Source organism: Salvelinus sp. IW2-2015, linkage group LG22 (assembly GCF_002910315.2).
Source record: "Salvelinus sp. IW2-2015 linkage group LG22, ASM291031v2, whole genome shotgun sequence".
Lineage (NCBI taxonomy): Eukaryota > Metazoa > Chordata > Actinopteri > Salmoniformes > Salmonidae > Salvelinus > Salvelinus sp. IW2-2015.
The window spans coordinates 21,570,805-21,586,984 of NC_036862.1; the positions used below are offsets into that span (position 1 = coordinate 21,570,805).

General features: G+C 43.6%; 1 protein-coding gene and 1 long non-coding RNA gene across 3 annotated transcripts in view; both read left to right on the plus strand.

Moving 5' to 3' along the window:
• The window catches only part of LOC139022819 (uncharacterized), a 278,818-nt gene that overhangs the window by 168,937 nt on the left and 93,701 nt on the right, over positions 1-16,180 (plus strand). The gene's annotated exons all lie outside the window — the stretch shown is intronic.
• The window catches only part of LOC111949537 (Golgi SNAP receptor complex member 1), a 53,131-nt gene that overhangs the window by 29,645 nt on the left and 7,306 nt on the right, over positions 1-16,180 (plus strand). For both annotated transcript variants that reach the window (XM_023966803.2, XM_023966804.2), the window contains exon 7: positions 15,320-15,349. In XM_023966803.2, the coding sequence (XP_023822571.1) occupies positions 15,320-15,349 (30 nt within the window). The remainder of the gene's footprint in view (positions 1-15,319; positions 15,350-16,180) is intronic.

The following is a 16,180-nucleotide window of genomic DNA, read 5'->3' on the forward strand; positions in this document are numbered from 1 at the left end:
AACACAGAAATTAGTTAGAAGAAAAGCACATGTATAAAATGTCCATCACAATATCACATACATTTATCAAGCATTTCACACAGATACTGAATGTTAGCACCTGGTGGTCTATAGCGGCTTCCCACYAGAATGGGCTTTAGGTGAGGCAGATGAACCTGTAGCCATATTACTTCAACAGTATTTAACATCAGATCCTATCTAAGCTTTACAGGAATGTGRTTCTGAATATAAACGGCCACACCTCCACCTTTTGGCGTTTCTGTCTTTTCTGTAGATCTGATAACCATGTATTGCTACCACTGTATTATCTAAGTGAGTTTCAGAGATTGTCAGAATATGAATGTCATCTGTTACTAGCAAATTATTGATTTCATTAACCTTATTAACTTGTTWTTTATGTTAGTGCAGGGTGAACTGCAAACAGTGGACTTCCTACTAGGGCTTACCGCCTCAGTGCTACCAGTATAACTCTGGTTCATAGGCACATGATTACTGCATACAATAGCTGTAGGATCAGCAGAGGCGTTCAGGGCAGTAAGAGGAACATAAATTAGGTTACATACATTGTGTCTTCCAACACCCCTGGGATAATGTACATTTGCTGAAGCATTATGACAACTCATCGACACAATGGTAGGGATTAACTGAGCTGGGTTTGGCTCATCGATAAGTAATTCTCTCAACGCAGCCTTATAATGCTGTGAAAGGATCCAGGAACTTAAATGATTTGGGTGTATCCCATCCTGCTTCATAATATGAGCTTTGTTTCCAGAAAGTATCTAAATTGTCAAATGTTACACCCACAGAGCTGCAATAGTCTTGTAGCCAGTTATGGAGGGCTAAAAGTTCAAAAGGACAAACATAATATTTCATTGACKAACAGACTAAATGAATAGGCCCCATATGAAACCACACAGAGCATAAAATACTTCCTGGGACCCCCCCTGCTTGGTGTCACTGTGAGAAATATTATTTACAATTCTCCACTGTCCCATCTGAAATCCTAGTATTTGTGAATGGTGAAGAAGCCTAGTTTTGGATATGGATACTCATTGATTGAAAGGGRATCTGAAAACACTATAGGCCTTTATCGAAGGTTGTTTCATATACAACTATGTTAAAAGCAGACTACAGCACATGTAATAACTATTAAGACACATCCATGTTGTAATCAGATCTGGATATAAGGTGACTGGCTGTGTGAAGTTGGAGAGTGGACTTATCCCTGTGTACCAAAATGGCTAGGGGAACTCTTGTGACATGTATTGTCCTCCGCTATGTTACTCCCTTGTTCCCTCTCTCTCAGGGAGGAGGAGGATGGGGGTGGCGGGAGTGAGGGATAGTCTGTTGTCCCTAAGGAGAACATTTGTTTAATCAGGTTTGGCTGGGGCCTTGGAAGTGTGTTGTGCCGTACTGTTTAGGTCTTTCTGTCTCTCGCCGACACACGCACGCTCTTACTGTCTCCCACTCATGCGCTCTTTCCATTACATAGCCTCTTCCTTTCTCGCTTTCTTTCTCTCCCTCTCCCTTTCCCCTCCCTCTCCGTCTATAAAGAAAAGGTCTGGTCATGATTAAATGAGAGGAAGGGAGGAGCATGCTGCAGGACCAATCAGTCCAGAGTGACTGGAACTGATGTTGGTTGTGGTTCTGCTGATTGCAGCTCTCTTACAGATTTTTKGCTTTCTCACTCTGTTCTCCCTCCCTCTCCTCCTTTCCTTTTCTCCTGCTTTCTTTCTCTGTTTCTAGCCAGTTAATCATCCATCCCTGGCCATTTCAGTCTAGCATCCAGCAGAATCCTGTACTGCTTGAAGACATAACATGCTCCTATTAGTGATGTGCTGTTTGAGACAGGAAACAGGCAAAYGATCCAGTCCTCTTTTCTATTGGGAAATAACCTTCTCAGGGATGGRAAATGTTGAGGTAATTTCCACACTAAATCAGTGTCTCAGTCCGTAGCGGCTGGGGACAGAAGAAGCAAAGATGGCTGGGGGTAGGGCTGTGGCGGTCTTGAAATTTTGTCRGCCGGTGATCAAGAAAATAACTGAAGTAAATAACTGATGGTCTAACAGTAATTGACCTCTAGTTAACATAAACACWTTTAGCATCACCTGGCCTCCACACAGCCTACAAGCCACTGATGCAGACCTTTGGAACGTCTACATTTTAAGTGTAATAAATCCATGTAATATGGCCTACACCATCACAATAAATTCATTATTTATWTTACAGGTCTAAAGAAACATGATATGAAGTGAATCTAGTCTATTTCAGAAGAAAATAATAGCATACTCTGAGTTGTCCTGATCTGGCTATGCTATATGGCTGTGGGCTACACGAGTTCATTTAGCAGACAATATTTGCTTAGAATTCTTTGGCATTATTTCATAGTATGAAGAATACAATTGAACAAAGCTGAATAAAATAGAAAGGATATTTTCTCAATGATTTGAGGGAGTGCGCACATGCGGCTATTCTGTGTTGGGCGGTTAACAAAGAAACAGGTTCTCCTATATGCTTAATTTAGACGTATTTATGTAACATTAGTTGTGATACATACGTTGGGCTATACTGTGTTTTTTGATTTTTAATACATTCTAAGGCTGCATGATGTGATTCTAATGATGATTTGAAAAGGCTAATTACCGTGACTAAACGGTCATGTGGCATTTGAATGCCGTCATGACTCTGTTACGGTCACCGTTAACAGCCCTAGCTGGGGGCCTACGGGCCAATGACTCAGCACTCCGTTTTTCAATGGAAGTGGAGACTAGCAATGAGAGATTCTCCTTCCTGCTCTCTTGTTCACTTTCTGTCATTGATGCTCTCTCTCCCACTGGCGAATGAATGTCTGCAGTATCGACGCAGGGCTAAACGGACGTAAGGCTCAGATGTTTTTCTTCCCCTCCCTTTCTCTCTCTCGGTCAACCTATCCCATCTCTCATATCTTTCTCCATTCTCTTCCTCCCTCTCTCTCACTCAATTTTACCCTCCCGCTTCTATCTCTTTCTGTATCTCCCTCCATTCTCTCGCTCTGCTCTGTTATCCTCTTCTGTCTGCTCCCTCTCTCCCTCACTCTATCTCTGTCTGTCTCACTTATACTCACACACGCGAGCTCATACTCATGTCTCCCACTGGTACTTTCTTTCCCTTTTATATTGCCTCATCCTTCATCTCTCACTTTCTCTGACCACTGCACTTCCTGTGGCTGTTCTGGTGCACGTTATGSTAGCTCCAGATATGCTAATGTAATCAGCATGAGTGGGGAGAACCCTGGGGAACCAGAGAGGGAGCGGCAGCTGCTCCTCCGTTTTGCCTATGAGCTGCTCAGGAGTGATTAKAGATGGAGCCAGTCACACCCTTTACTGGAGGTACTGCCGTTAGTAATAGTGTTYGTCATTTTTTGTGTATATCAAGTATTTTTCACTCTCGCACGCTATTCCCTCAACCTCACTCTCTCCCTCATGCAGCCTCCCCATCACCCCTCTTGTACCAGTACTCCCTCACAGACCATTTCTCCCTTCTCCCTCCTTCCCTCCCATCTGTTTGTGTCAGTTTTCAGTAGCATGGACATATCTCTCACACACACACAGTCCCAATGAGAAGCTGTAGCAAGACAGTGTGTGTTACTTTTGAAACAAAAATAAAAACCTATCTCTCTCCAATATCTGTCTTACTTGGTGCATCAATGAAACGGACATCCTCATAGCAGAGCTGAGGCTGATCACGCCTGTTTAATTAACTATCTGATTTTCTAATCTGGCATCGATCATCTCACTCACCCCCATTGTCTCAGAAAAGTTATGAAGACAGAAACTACTGTACTATCTGAAAAGTTATGAAGACAGAAACTACTGTACTATCTGAAAAGTTATGAAGGTTAACCCCAGTAGTTCTGATTTAGGAGACATTGTGGACCGTGTGTGCCAGTATGACTTCAACAATGCAGTTGTTACGTTACATTAGTTCTTCACTGAGTTATTGATCTCTGCACTTGCGGTAAAGTTTTGCTCCTAGAAAGGTAGGTTTCTAGAGGATAAATCACAATACCACTTGGAATTAGCTTTGCTCTGATGGCTGAACATCAGAGCAAAGCACTGAGCTAAGAGGCAGGATGGAGAACACCCTAGTCGTGGCTGCCGCAAGGATACACACATCCCTACCTTGTCCTACCTCCCCTCCACCCCCTCTACAATTGAACCATATAGCCTGAGAGTGAGTGAGAAACGCATAAATCCATCCTCCATCTCATTGGCGCATATAAAAATGCCATGAATTAGCTCAACAGTCATCGTCCCCCTTTCTGCACCTGATGATTTACTAGCTGAGCAGTCTTCCTTTCTTTCCTCCTTCCATTCCTCCTTTTGCTACCTTGCCTTTTTATTCATTCACCCAACCTCTCATAACAGCTGTGTCAGGTGGCTGTCAACCCCTCAGCCCTCCTTAACCCCTCACCCCCCTACCCTCACCCATAGCTGTCCTCCTTACCCCCCCCCCCCCCCCCCTATCCTCACCCAGCTGTCACCATAGTTAATAGACCAATAACAAAAGAATTCCAAACCTCTCTGCAATAACAGCTAGTTTTCAGTTTCCCCCTCCCCACTAGGAGCACTCCCAGACAGTCCTAGCAAAATTCTTGCTTGAAAGTTTTTGCTAAAAAGCTATTTCTGCTCATTTTGAATGGAACTCTATTACAGCTGCTGCATTGGACCTTTTTAAATGAAACTTTTCATTGGCTCATTCAATTTACCCATGTTGCACTACAATTTTTCGGTATCCTTACATAATTTATCATGTCAATTGTTGCGATTTAAAAAATGTATATACAGGGGAGAACAAGTATTTGATACACCTCTGATTTTACAGGTTTTCCTACTTACAAAGCATGTAGAGGTCTGTAATTTTTATATCATAGGTACACTTCAACTGTGAGAGACGGAATCTAAAACAAAAATCCAGAAAATCATATTGTATGATTTTTAAGTAATTAATTTGCATTTTATTGCATGACATAAGTATTTGATACATCAGAAAAGCAGAACTTAAATATTGGTACAGAAACCTTTGTTTGCAATTACAGAGAACATACGTTTCCTGTAGTTCTTGACCAGGTTTGCACAACACTGCAGCAGGGGATTTGGCCCACTCCTCCATACAGACCTCTCCGATCCTTCAGGTTTCGGGGCTGTCGCTGGGGCAATACAGACTTTCAGCTCCCTCCAAAGATTTTCTATTGGGTTCAGGTCTGGAGACTGGCTAGGCCACTCCAGGACTTGAGATGCTTCTTACGGAGCCACTCCTTAGTTGCCTTGGCTGTGTGTTTCGGGTCGTTGACATGCTGAAGACCCAGCCACGACCCATCTTCAATGCTCTTACTGAGGGAAGGAGGTTGTTGGCCAAGATCTTGCGATACATGGCCCCATCCATCCTCCCCTCAATACGGTGCAGTCATCCTGTCCCCTTGCAGAAAAGCAATCACCAAAAGAATGATGTTTCCACCTCCATGCTTCACGGTTGGGATGGTGTTCTTGGGGTTGTACTCATCCTTCTTCTTCCTCCAAACACGGCGAGGGGAATTTAGACCAAAAAGCTCTATTTTTGTCTCATCAGACCACATGACCTTCTCCCATTCCTCCTCTGGATCATCCAGATGGTCATTGGCAAACTTCAGACGGGCCTGGACATGCGCTGGCTTGAGCAGGGGGACTTTGCGTGCGCTGCAGGATTTTAATCCATGACGGCGTAGTGTGTTTCTAATGGTTTTCTTTGAGACTGTGGTCCCAGCTCTCTTCAGGTCATTGACCAGGTCCTGCCGTGTAGTTCTGGGCTGATCCCTCACCGTCCTCATGATCATTGATGCCCCACGAGGTGAGATCTTGCATGGAGCCCCAGACCAAGGGTGATTGACCATCATCTTGAACTTCTTCTATTTTCTAATATCTGCGCCAACAGTTGTTGCCTTCTCACCAAGCTGCTTGCCTACTGTCCTGTAGCCCATCCCAGCCTTGTGCAGGTCTACAATTTTATGCCTGAGTCTGTTTGATTGAGTGTGTGGACAGGTGTCTTATATACAGGTAACGAGTTCAAACAGGTGCAGTTAATACAGGTAATGAGGGGAGAACAGGAGGGCTTCTTAAAGAAAAACTAACAGGTCTGTGAGAGCCAGAATTCTTACTGGTTGGTAGGTGATCAAATACTTATGTCATGCAATAAAATGCAAATGAATTACTTAAAAATCATACAATGTGATTTTCTGGATTTTAGATTCCGTCTCTCACAGTTGAAGTGTACCTATGATAAAAAATTACAGACCTCTACATGCTTTGTAAGTAGGAAAACCTGCAAAATCGGCAGTGTATCAAATACTTGTTCTCCCCACTGTATGTTGCATCCCTCTAGTGAAGTTCCAGACACTTGTAGAATCTATGCCAAGGCGCGTTGAAGCTGTTATGGCGGCACGTGGCGGCCCAACGCCCTATTAAGACACTTTATGTTGATTTTGGCACCTGTATATGGCTTACATCCTGTATTTCTTCAGCTCTAGCCAAATACTTTCCAAGCTCATGATGTTTCATTTGGGTGATTTATATTATAGTTGATTCGGATCTTTCCTCAAGCTTCAATGCTCCACAGAGTAGCTAATTGGTGTTTTGCATTGCATACTTGCATAGGATATTAATGAGGCTTTAGGTCATTAACAGCTGTTTGACAGATGGGAAGACCCTGTAACACAACTCCTCTCGAGTGGCCAGAGAGACAGCAGGTAGATTTAGTAGATTTGAGAGTAGTCATCTTTCCAGGAACGCCAGTGAACACCAACCGGAAGGAAGTAATCATCAACTCCCCATACTACACACCATTAGGGCTTGTCAGAGCACAAATATTATACCAGAACGCCCCCATTAACTCKAGCACAGTTTAGATCACTAGTCTTATCTTGAGCTCTGTCAGAAGTGGAGCATTTTGGAAACCTGTGACAGGACATCGAGTCACATGCTCCCCCATTGGTGAATTCAGTGATGTGCAGTTTAAGCACTTTGGGACATCTGCTAATGTAAATTGATTTGATTTGTAGCCGTCGGATCCTGGACCCACAGAGGAATAGTTGTACTTGGCAAACGCTCTGTTTCCCTCAAGTCCTCCATGTCCACACTCAACTCATACTTCCTCCTCAGGGTGAAATGGAAGATGTTTTCCAGCCAGTATTCTCCATCTGCGTTGCCAAACCCTCTCTTGTAGTGATCCCATCACCTGTAGAAGTACCGTCCCGCCTGCTGTCAGTGGCCATGTCACAGCACACTTGCTGGACGTTGGGCCAATGGGGTCGGCGCTTTAGATGCTGCTGGGTTGGGTGTTGTCATGGTTGTAGATGTCAGCACAGTAAAAAGGCAAGGTTTACTAAGAGTGGACGGCCACAGGAGCCAGTAGAACCAGGGTCAACACTACCTTCATTCTACCGGGTGGAGAGAGCTTCTTCACGTTGATTTGTGTCGTCTCGTTTTCTGTCTGAGATGTTTCTGCTCGACTCTGACTCGATTATGCCTGTGATGAGCCCAAAATAACGTGATCAACATTACGGCTTATATGGAATTAACTGTGCAATAGACCTTTTCTGCTGACTGGGTGAAATGTTGTGGCTGTGTGTGTTCCGTGATGTTAAGGTACCTGTACTGCTTTTTTAAAATGTTGCCTTAAACCCTGGAAGCATTTGGTCGTAGCAACTTTTAAAGCTACAGTCTGCGATTTGTACATTTTGGCGACTTTTCTGATATATAGCCATTGATTCTTGAATAGGGCTATTGCGGTGACCGTATTACCGCCACACCGGCGGTCACGAGTCATGATGGCAGTCAAATTCCACGTGACAGTTTAGTTTTTCTCCAAGCTCTGATGCTGCTGATGGTCATTAGTAGCCTACCAAACTGCCTGGTACTCGGCGCACTATTGTCCCTGTAATTTCTGACATCAATGCAAATGTAATTGAAAATCGAATCAAACTTCGTGAGAGCCCATGTTGTGCAACATTTCTATAGGCTATGAAATTGTGTGAGAATACAGAGATCCATTGATCGTCCTTGAGATTTTTCTACAACTTGATTGGAGTCCACCTGTGGTAAATTCAATTGATTGGATATGATTTTAGAAAGGCACACACCTGTCTATGTAAGGTCCCACAGTTGACCGTGCATGTCAGAGCAAAAACCAAGCCATGAGGTCGAAAAGCAATGCCGTAGCTCTCCAAGACAGGATTGTGTCGGGGCACAGATCTGGGGATGGGTACCAAAAAATGTCTGCAGCATTGAAGGTCACCAAGAACACAGTGGCCTCCATTATTAAATGGAAGAAGTTTGGAACCACCAAGACTACTCCTAGAGCTGACTGCCGGGCCATACTGAGCAATCGTGGGAGAAGGGCCTTGGTCAGGGATGTGACCAAGAACCCGATGGTCACTGTGACCGAGCTCTAGAGTTCCTCTGTGGAGATGGGAGAACCTTCCAGAAGGACAACCATCTCTGCAACACTCCACCAATCAGGCCTTTATGGTAGAGTGGCCAGTCGGAAGCCACTCCACAGTAAAAGGCACATGACAGCCCTCTTGGAGTTTGCCAAAAGGCACCTAAAGACCCTCAACAACACTCCCCATCCAACCTGACAGAGCTTGAGATTATCTGCAATGAGGAATGACAAACTCCCCAAATGCTGGTGTGCCAAACTTACCCAAGAAAACTCAAGGGTGTATTCTCTACCAAAGGTGCTTCAACAAAGTACTCAGTAAACGGTCTGAATACTTATRTAAATGTGATATTTCYGTTTTTATTTATTTTTGCTTTGTCATTATGGGGTATTGTGTGTAGCTTGATGACAAATAAAAACTAATTTTCGGTTGTACCATTGTACCATTTTAGGTTGTACCATAATAAATTGTGGATAAAGTYAAGGGGTCTTATGATTTAAAAAAAATCATAGTCGCACACCTCATGTAGCCTAGCCCCCATTGGCCTACATGTTTTAATAAGGTTTGTATCACAACTAAAGTGTCCAAATAACTTAAGCACATTAATCCACTTTACAAGGGGTGTAGAGCTAACTGGCATACATAAGCAGCGTGTGAGTTTCAAGTTTGGGGAAGATCATTTTCACCATTAAAAATGCACCTTTATAATAAAAGCATTATATGCATAATCACATTTGTGGTCACTTTTGATAATGGTGTTTATAGCCTACTGCCCTGTGCGCATTGCTGAACTTATATTGTGAAGAAATAGCCTTCTAGTTTATCAACATTTTAAGCTAAAATGCTTTAAACAAGTTTTTGATGCTAGCGGTTGTATTCATTTGGGATCTATCGCATCCCACAACTGTCCCAGACTATGTTTGGAATATTTATTTCTCACACAGAATATAATAGGTCAACTTTTGTACAATGGGGGATAGTAGATTGACATAGGCTAATGCTTTTGCTGTTCGTTAGGCCTACTCATCTTGTTGGTTGACAAAGGAAATGTGCACCGTTCTTCCAAGATCATCTTCTTTTTATGTTTCTGTCTTCACTTGTAGCCTGTGAGAAAGACCAGATCACATGATGGAGAGTCGTTTTAGTGAGAAGTGCTTCGGAGCAGGCACCACTCAGGGAGAAGAGCTGCAAAAGACATGGATTTTTTTAGGGTGCATTACGGCCTCACAAAGGGGATGCCGCCGTGAAGTTTGAAGGATTATCAAGTGCTTCTCAAATTGAGAATGAGAGACCAAGTGTGTACATTCTGCGCAAAAAAACAAAGCAGAGCTCATGCCTTTTCAAGCTACTTTTTTCAAAACATCATTAGTCTCATCATGCAGCCTTACAATGTATAAAAAATCAAAACCTATATCGTCCAATGTTTGTAGAACAACTAAAGTTACATTAATAACTCTAAATTAAGTATATAGGAGTGCCTATTTCTTTGTTAACCGCCCAACACTTGTGCTCATTCCCTCAACTTTTGGAGAAAATATCATATTCTTCAAACTATAAAATAATGCCACAGAATTCTAAGATAATCTTGTCTGCTAAATGAACTAGTGTAGCCCACAGCCATATAGCATAGCCAGATCAGGACCTAACATAAGGAAAACTCAGAGTATGCTATTMTTTTCTTCTGAAATAGACTACATTTTCTTCATATCATGTTTCTTTAGACCTGTCTAAAATAAATAATGAATTTATTGAATAGTGTAGACTATATTACATGGATTTATTACACTTCAAATGTAGATGTTTCAAAGGTCTGCATCAGATGCTTGTAGGCTGTGTGGAAGCTAGGTGATGCTAAATGTGTTTATGTTAATTAACGGTCAATTACCGTAAGACAGTTATTTGCTTGACAATCACCGGCTGATTTAAATTGTCATCACCTCAGCCTTTATTCTTGAAGAATATAACTTTTTCCACATGAGCTTAGTTCAACTTTCTTACCCAATCAGAACCCTTCAAAACATCCATGAAATAATTTAGATTTCTTGGATGGTCGGTCTTTACATCCATAGCTCTGTCTATTAATGCGAGAGTCTTTCTCCAGCACCATTTCTCAGGCTTTTACCAAAGTGACAGACGGACATTTGTTGTTATTCAAAGCTTTAAAACATCATTTTCGATCTCCTCTTGGGGCAACATTCATCTATTCTTGACTAAATGTTAAAACTGTACCAACAAATGGTAAATACAGTATATAATATGTTTAATTCATAATACATTATCCAGACTTAGTACCATGGGCTATGTCTTTGAGGTACATGTGTGCTGCTTTGGCTATTGTAATAGTGCGAGGTTAGAACAGTTTCTATTGGGAAAGGAACTGTGTGTGTGTGTGTGACCCATCTGGTATTCAGAGGTGTGACTGTGGTCAGGTCCCGTATGAGGACAAGGCCTTTTGGCTTTGTGTCCCTCCACCAATGACTTTGCCAGAGAAACCCACTATCCTCCTCATATTCCGATTCTCTACCCTTCTCCAGAGGTGTTCACTCCCAATCATGCATTGGATTGGTGCAATGAAAGTGTTGGATTGGTGCTAGCATTTCTGGAAGGAGTTTCCACCATATTCCTCACACCAGTTCATTCCTTTTAAATCCATGACGGGGAGTGTAAGTGCACACTTCAGGAGAAGGGTAGAGAATCGGAACGCAGCCGATGTCCCAAAACAACCCCTTTTTTTTATTTTATAGTAAGTTTTTAAACAGGAACACAAATCATACAAACAGGAATCAAGACATAATGGTCATGTTATTTTCTGAATTGATGAAAAGAATGATCCATGTTTAGTTAAACCAGCTCACTAAATGCAATTGTACCTGTAATGGTTTGATAAGCAGATACAACTGTTTCCTTTGGGAACACAGCTACACACACTTCCTACTGTATTGTCAACACTCACTCTCCATCCTGATTATCAAGACCTCTTTTGATTCATCATTATTGACGACCTCCATATTTTTTCCCCATGGACACGAGCAAGACCAACTTAGAGACCGCAACGCTCTGCACTCACCCTTTCTCTCTTTGAGTTGTGCTGCCCCTCCCCCTCACCTATTTCTCTCCCTCCTTTGTCCCCCCCATCTCCCTCCTCTCTCTCTCCCCACTCTCCCTCTCCTTGAGTCATGCTGTTCCCTCAAGTCCTAACCATAAAATATGTGGTTGCCAAGCACTGGTCAGCCCATTTAGTAACAAGAGGACCTTGCCAGTCATAGATCTGTCTCTCTCAGTAAAGCCAGGTGGCACAGGAATGAAGGATGGCTGCGCCCGCATCCCCTACTGCCCCCCCGGAGACCATTCATCACTGGGGGAATAGGGGATGAAGTGTGTCCGTGGGTATCCGTGTGTGTGCGTGCTCAAAGCCAAGACACCATTGTGTAGTACTGTTGTGTACGACATGATTCAAATTGGCTTGACTATCACAATCACGTCCTGTCTGGCAGAATATAAAATCATTATTTTTCCAACAATGGAGGTTTGTAAATGATGTTCCAGATTTGTTCACCAATGACCTAGCTATACCCTGGTGTCCTGTTCCCTGAAGGGAGGACTGAACTGACTGCTACTTTGTTTTTGTTTTTCCTCCTTTTCTGAAACATTATCAGWATTGATTCTAATTAGGAAATAAAGTGCCGAGAACGTTGTTTTTGACGAGCAACTTGAGCCACGGGGGGATCGTGACACTAGGAGAGTATGCATGCATGCATGCTGTGACGTTATTAGGCTCTGTGGGACGAGATGGAGGAGAGTTCTCCTCGCCATGTCCTCTCCCTCCAGGGTAGGACAGTATACTCTGGGGGGAGCAGGATCCTGGGTCTCCTGAGCCCAGCTTACCACTTAGTCATCCAGGGCCTGGAAAACCAAACAAATGATTTACTCAGACTGACTGAGGCTAAACCTCATTATCTCCAGCTTAGATGTTACTGCTTGGGTCCATCAACATCACAACAACACCTCTGGTTTAATTAACCTGTCAACACACACACACACACACACACACACACACTGCTCAGGAAAATGGTGAGGTGGGGGTGCTCCTTTAAAAGCCACACAGAGCTACAGGTGCAGCAGATTGCCTTGTCTTCAGAATGCGTTCAGTATTTCCATCACAGCAATATTTAATGTAAGATGCTGCCCAGTGCCCATATACTGTAACAGTCATCCCATCCCACCACCAATCCACACCATTAGCTCCGTTCAAATTGGTTAGCATCCATAATGCTGTAATATACACGACCGGTCAAAAGTTTTAGAACACCTACTCATTCAAGGGTATTTCTTTATTTTTACTATTTTCTACATTGTAGATTAATAGTGAAGACATCAACACTATGAAATAACACATATGGAATCATGTAGTAAGCAAAACAATTATTAAACAAATCATGAGTCTAGGGTAAGCTAGTAGTAATTTACCAGTTTTTTAAACGTTTTTTTTTTTATAGATCCATACCATATGGAAAACGGCTCTGCACAGCCATAAGAGACTATTGCTAATTGCTATAGGGCAGGAAGAGAGACTGAAGAGGGCCTTGTCAGCAGCAACTGGGGCCATTTTATAACAATTAACAGCACATTGCTAACAGTGCTGATCTCCAGGCTTAATATTTTTTCATCAACTGGTTGGCTTCAGGCTGCAGATGAATGAAGGGCTAGGTCTGCCACTGCACTGACACAGTATGAGGTGACACACCAGCTAAACAGCAGGCTATTTATTAGCTGTGTGTGAAGAGACGAGCTCTGAGGTGATTGGTACTGTGTCAGAGTGAAGGGGACTAGAAATGATAGCAAGGCTATTTGTTTGTAGGATAGGTTGGGGCACCTTGGGAAGTAGGAAGTTAGAAGTAGTACTATTTTTGTCTGTGTGTTCGTATTCAAGTCAGGTATACACTGAGTGTACAAAACATTAGTCTCTTTCCATGACAGACTGACCAGTTGAATCTAGGTGAAAGCTATTATGTAAGCCTGACTTTGACTGACAGTGACAAAAACATAAGACACATCTGTCAGACTTCAGATATACATTAAGGTGCATCCTGTTTCCATTGATCATCTTTGAGATGTTTCTACAACTTGATTGCAGTCCATCTGTGGTAAATTAAATTGATTGGACATGATTTGGAAAGGAGCGCACACCTGTCTATATAAGGTCCCACAGTTGACAGTACATGTCAGAGCAAAAACCAAGACATGAGGTTGAAGGAATTGTCCGTAGAGCTCAGAGACAGGATTGTGTCGAGGCACAGATCTGGGGAAGGGTACTAAAACATTTCTGCAGCATTGAAGGTCCACAAGAACACAGTTGCCTCCATCATTCTTAAGTGGAAGACGTTTGAAACCACCAAGACTCTTCCTAGAGCTGGCCKCCCAGCCAAACTGAGCAATCGGGGGAGAAGGGCCTTGGTCAGGGATGTGACTAAGAACCCGATGGTCACTCTGACAGCGCTCTCGAGTTCCTCTGTGGAGATGGAATAACCTTCCAGAAGGACAACCATCTCTGCAGCACTCCACCAATCAGGCTTTAATGTTAGTTGCAAGACGGAAGCCAATCCTCAGCAAAGGCTCATGACAGCCCACTTGGAGTTTGCCAAAAAACACCTAAAGACTCTTCGACCATGAGAAACAAGATTCTCTGGTCTGACGAAACCAAGATTGAACTCTTTGGCCTGAATGCCAATCGTTACGTCTGGAGGAAACCTGGCACCAGCCCTACGGTGAAGCATGGTGGTGGCAGCATCATGCTGTGCGGGTGCTTTTCAGCAATCGGGACTGGGAAACTAGTCAGGGTTGAGGCAAAGGTGAAGGGCGCAAAGTACAGAGATATCCTTGATGAAAACCTGCTCCAGAGCACTCAGGACCTCAGACTTGGGTAAAGATTCACCTTCCAACAGGACAACAACCCTAAGCACACAGCCAAGACAACGCAGGAGTGGCTTCGGGACAAGTCTCTGATTCTTTGAGTGACCCAGACAGAGCCCGTATTTGAACCCGTATTTGAACCCGGTTGAACATCTCTGGAGAGACCTGAAAATAGCTGTGCTGCAACCCTCCCCATTCGACCTGACAGAGCTTGAGGATCTGCAGAGAACAATGGGACAAACTCCTCTAATACAAGTGTGCAAAGCTTGTGTCATACTCAGGAAGACTCCAGACTGTAATCACTGCCAAAGGTGCTTCAACAAAGTACAGTGTAAAGGGTCTGAATACTTGTGTAAATGTGATATTTCTGTTATGTTTTATAAATTAGCAAACATTTCTAAACTTTGTGTAGATTGATGAGGGGGAAAAAACTATTTAATCAATTTTAGAATGAGATGTGGAAAAAGTCAAGGGGTCTGAATACTTCCCGAAGGCACTGTAGGTGACAACAGCTGTCATAAGCCATCCCATCAAATCATATGGCTTTATGACCCCAACCGTGACCTGGGACTTATTCAGTAGTTTTTCATACTAACTCAAGATGCACAAAAGCAACTCTGTTTTCTTGTTAATCATAACTTCATACATTGAAGGCAATGGGAAATTGGAATTAAGGCCCACAACATAAATCAAAGTTAAGGATTTCAGCCCATAGGCTCTGTTAGTTGGGGTGCTGCTGGGGATAGATGGAGGGAGGAGGTGGATCCCAGCGCAGCCCGCCCAGGGACCTGATCAGGATTCTGGCCAGCTTGGCACCGATTGTTGCCACCCTGACTCCCAGAGATATGTGGAGGAGCTCAAGTCATTCGATCTCCCCCATATCACCACACTGCTGCTGCCTCACCACAGAAACTAACCATCTCTTTCTTCTCTGGTTCTCTCTCCCTCTCCTTGCAGCTCAGACCGGCTGATGGATGACACAATAAGGTAAGCCTAATGCAGACAGACGTTATTCCTCTCTCACACACACACACACACACACACACACACACACACACACACACACACACAGCATATGTTTTACTATTCTTGTGGGGACCTAAAATGTATTTCCATTCAAAATCCTATTCTCCCCACGAGGGAGAATTTTTATTGTGGACTTTAGGGGATAGTCACACACACACTACTGTACTCCCTAGTGTGCACTTTTTTGTTGCCTTTAAACTGGTAGCTACATTGGACGTTAGACATCTCCATGGGCATGAGGTGAAGTCTCTCTAAAGAGTCCAGTACAGAGACACTATTGATCCTGACAAATCAGATGGTGACCTTGGTCTGTGTGGAGCTCCTTGCCTCTGACCCCACCTCTTAACATCCACTCTGTGACACCATTTAGATGAGATTACACCATTAGCCCAGAGATGGAGACAAGAACAGCTTTCAGGCCTAAGTGGGTTGATATGGTCAAGCAAAGTTTGAAGAGCGAGGAAGTGGGCTATGCATCTATCCCTCCCACCATCTCAGCCTCCCTGTTCCCTTTTCCCTCCCATCATCTCAGCCTCCCTATTGCCTCTATCCCTCCCACCATCTCAGCCTCCCTGTTGCCTCTATCCCTCCCATCATCTCAGCCTCCCTGTTGCCTCTATCCCTCCCACCATCTTAGCCTCCCTGTTGCCTTATCCCTCCCACCATCTCAGCCTCCCTGTTGCCTTTCCCTCCCACATCTCAAGCCCCTATTGCCTCTATCCCTCCCACCATCTCAGCCTCCCTGTTGCCTCTATCCCTCCCACCACTCTCAGCCTCCCTGTTGCCTCTATC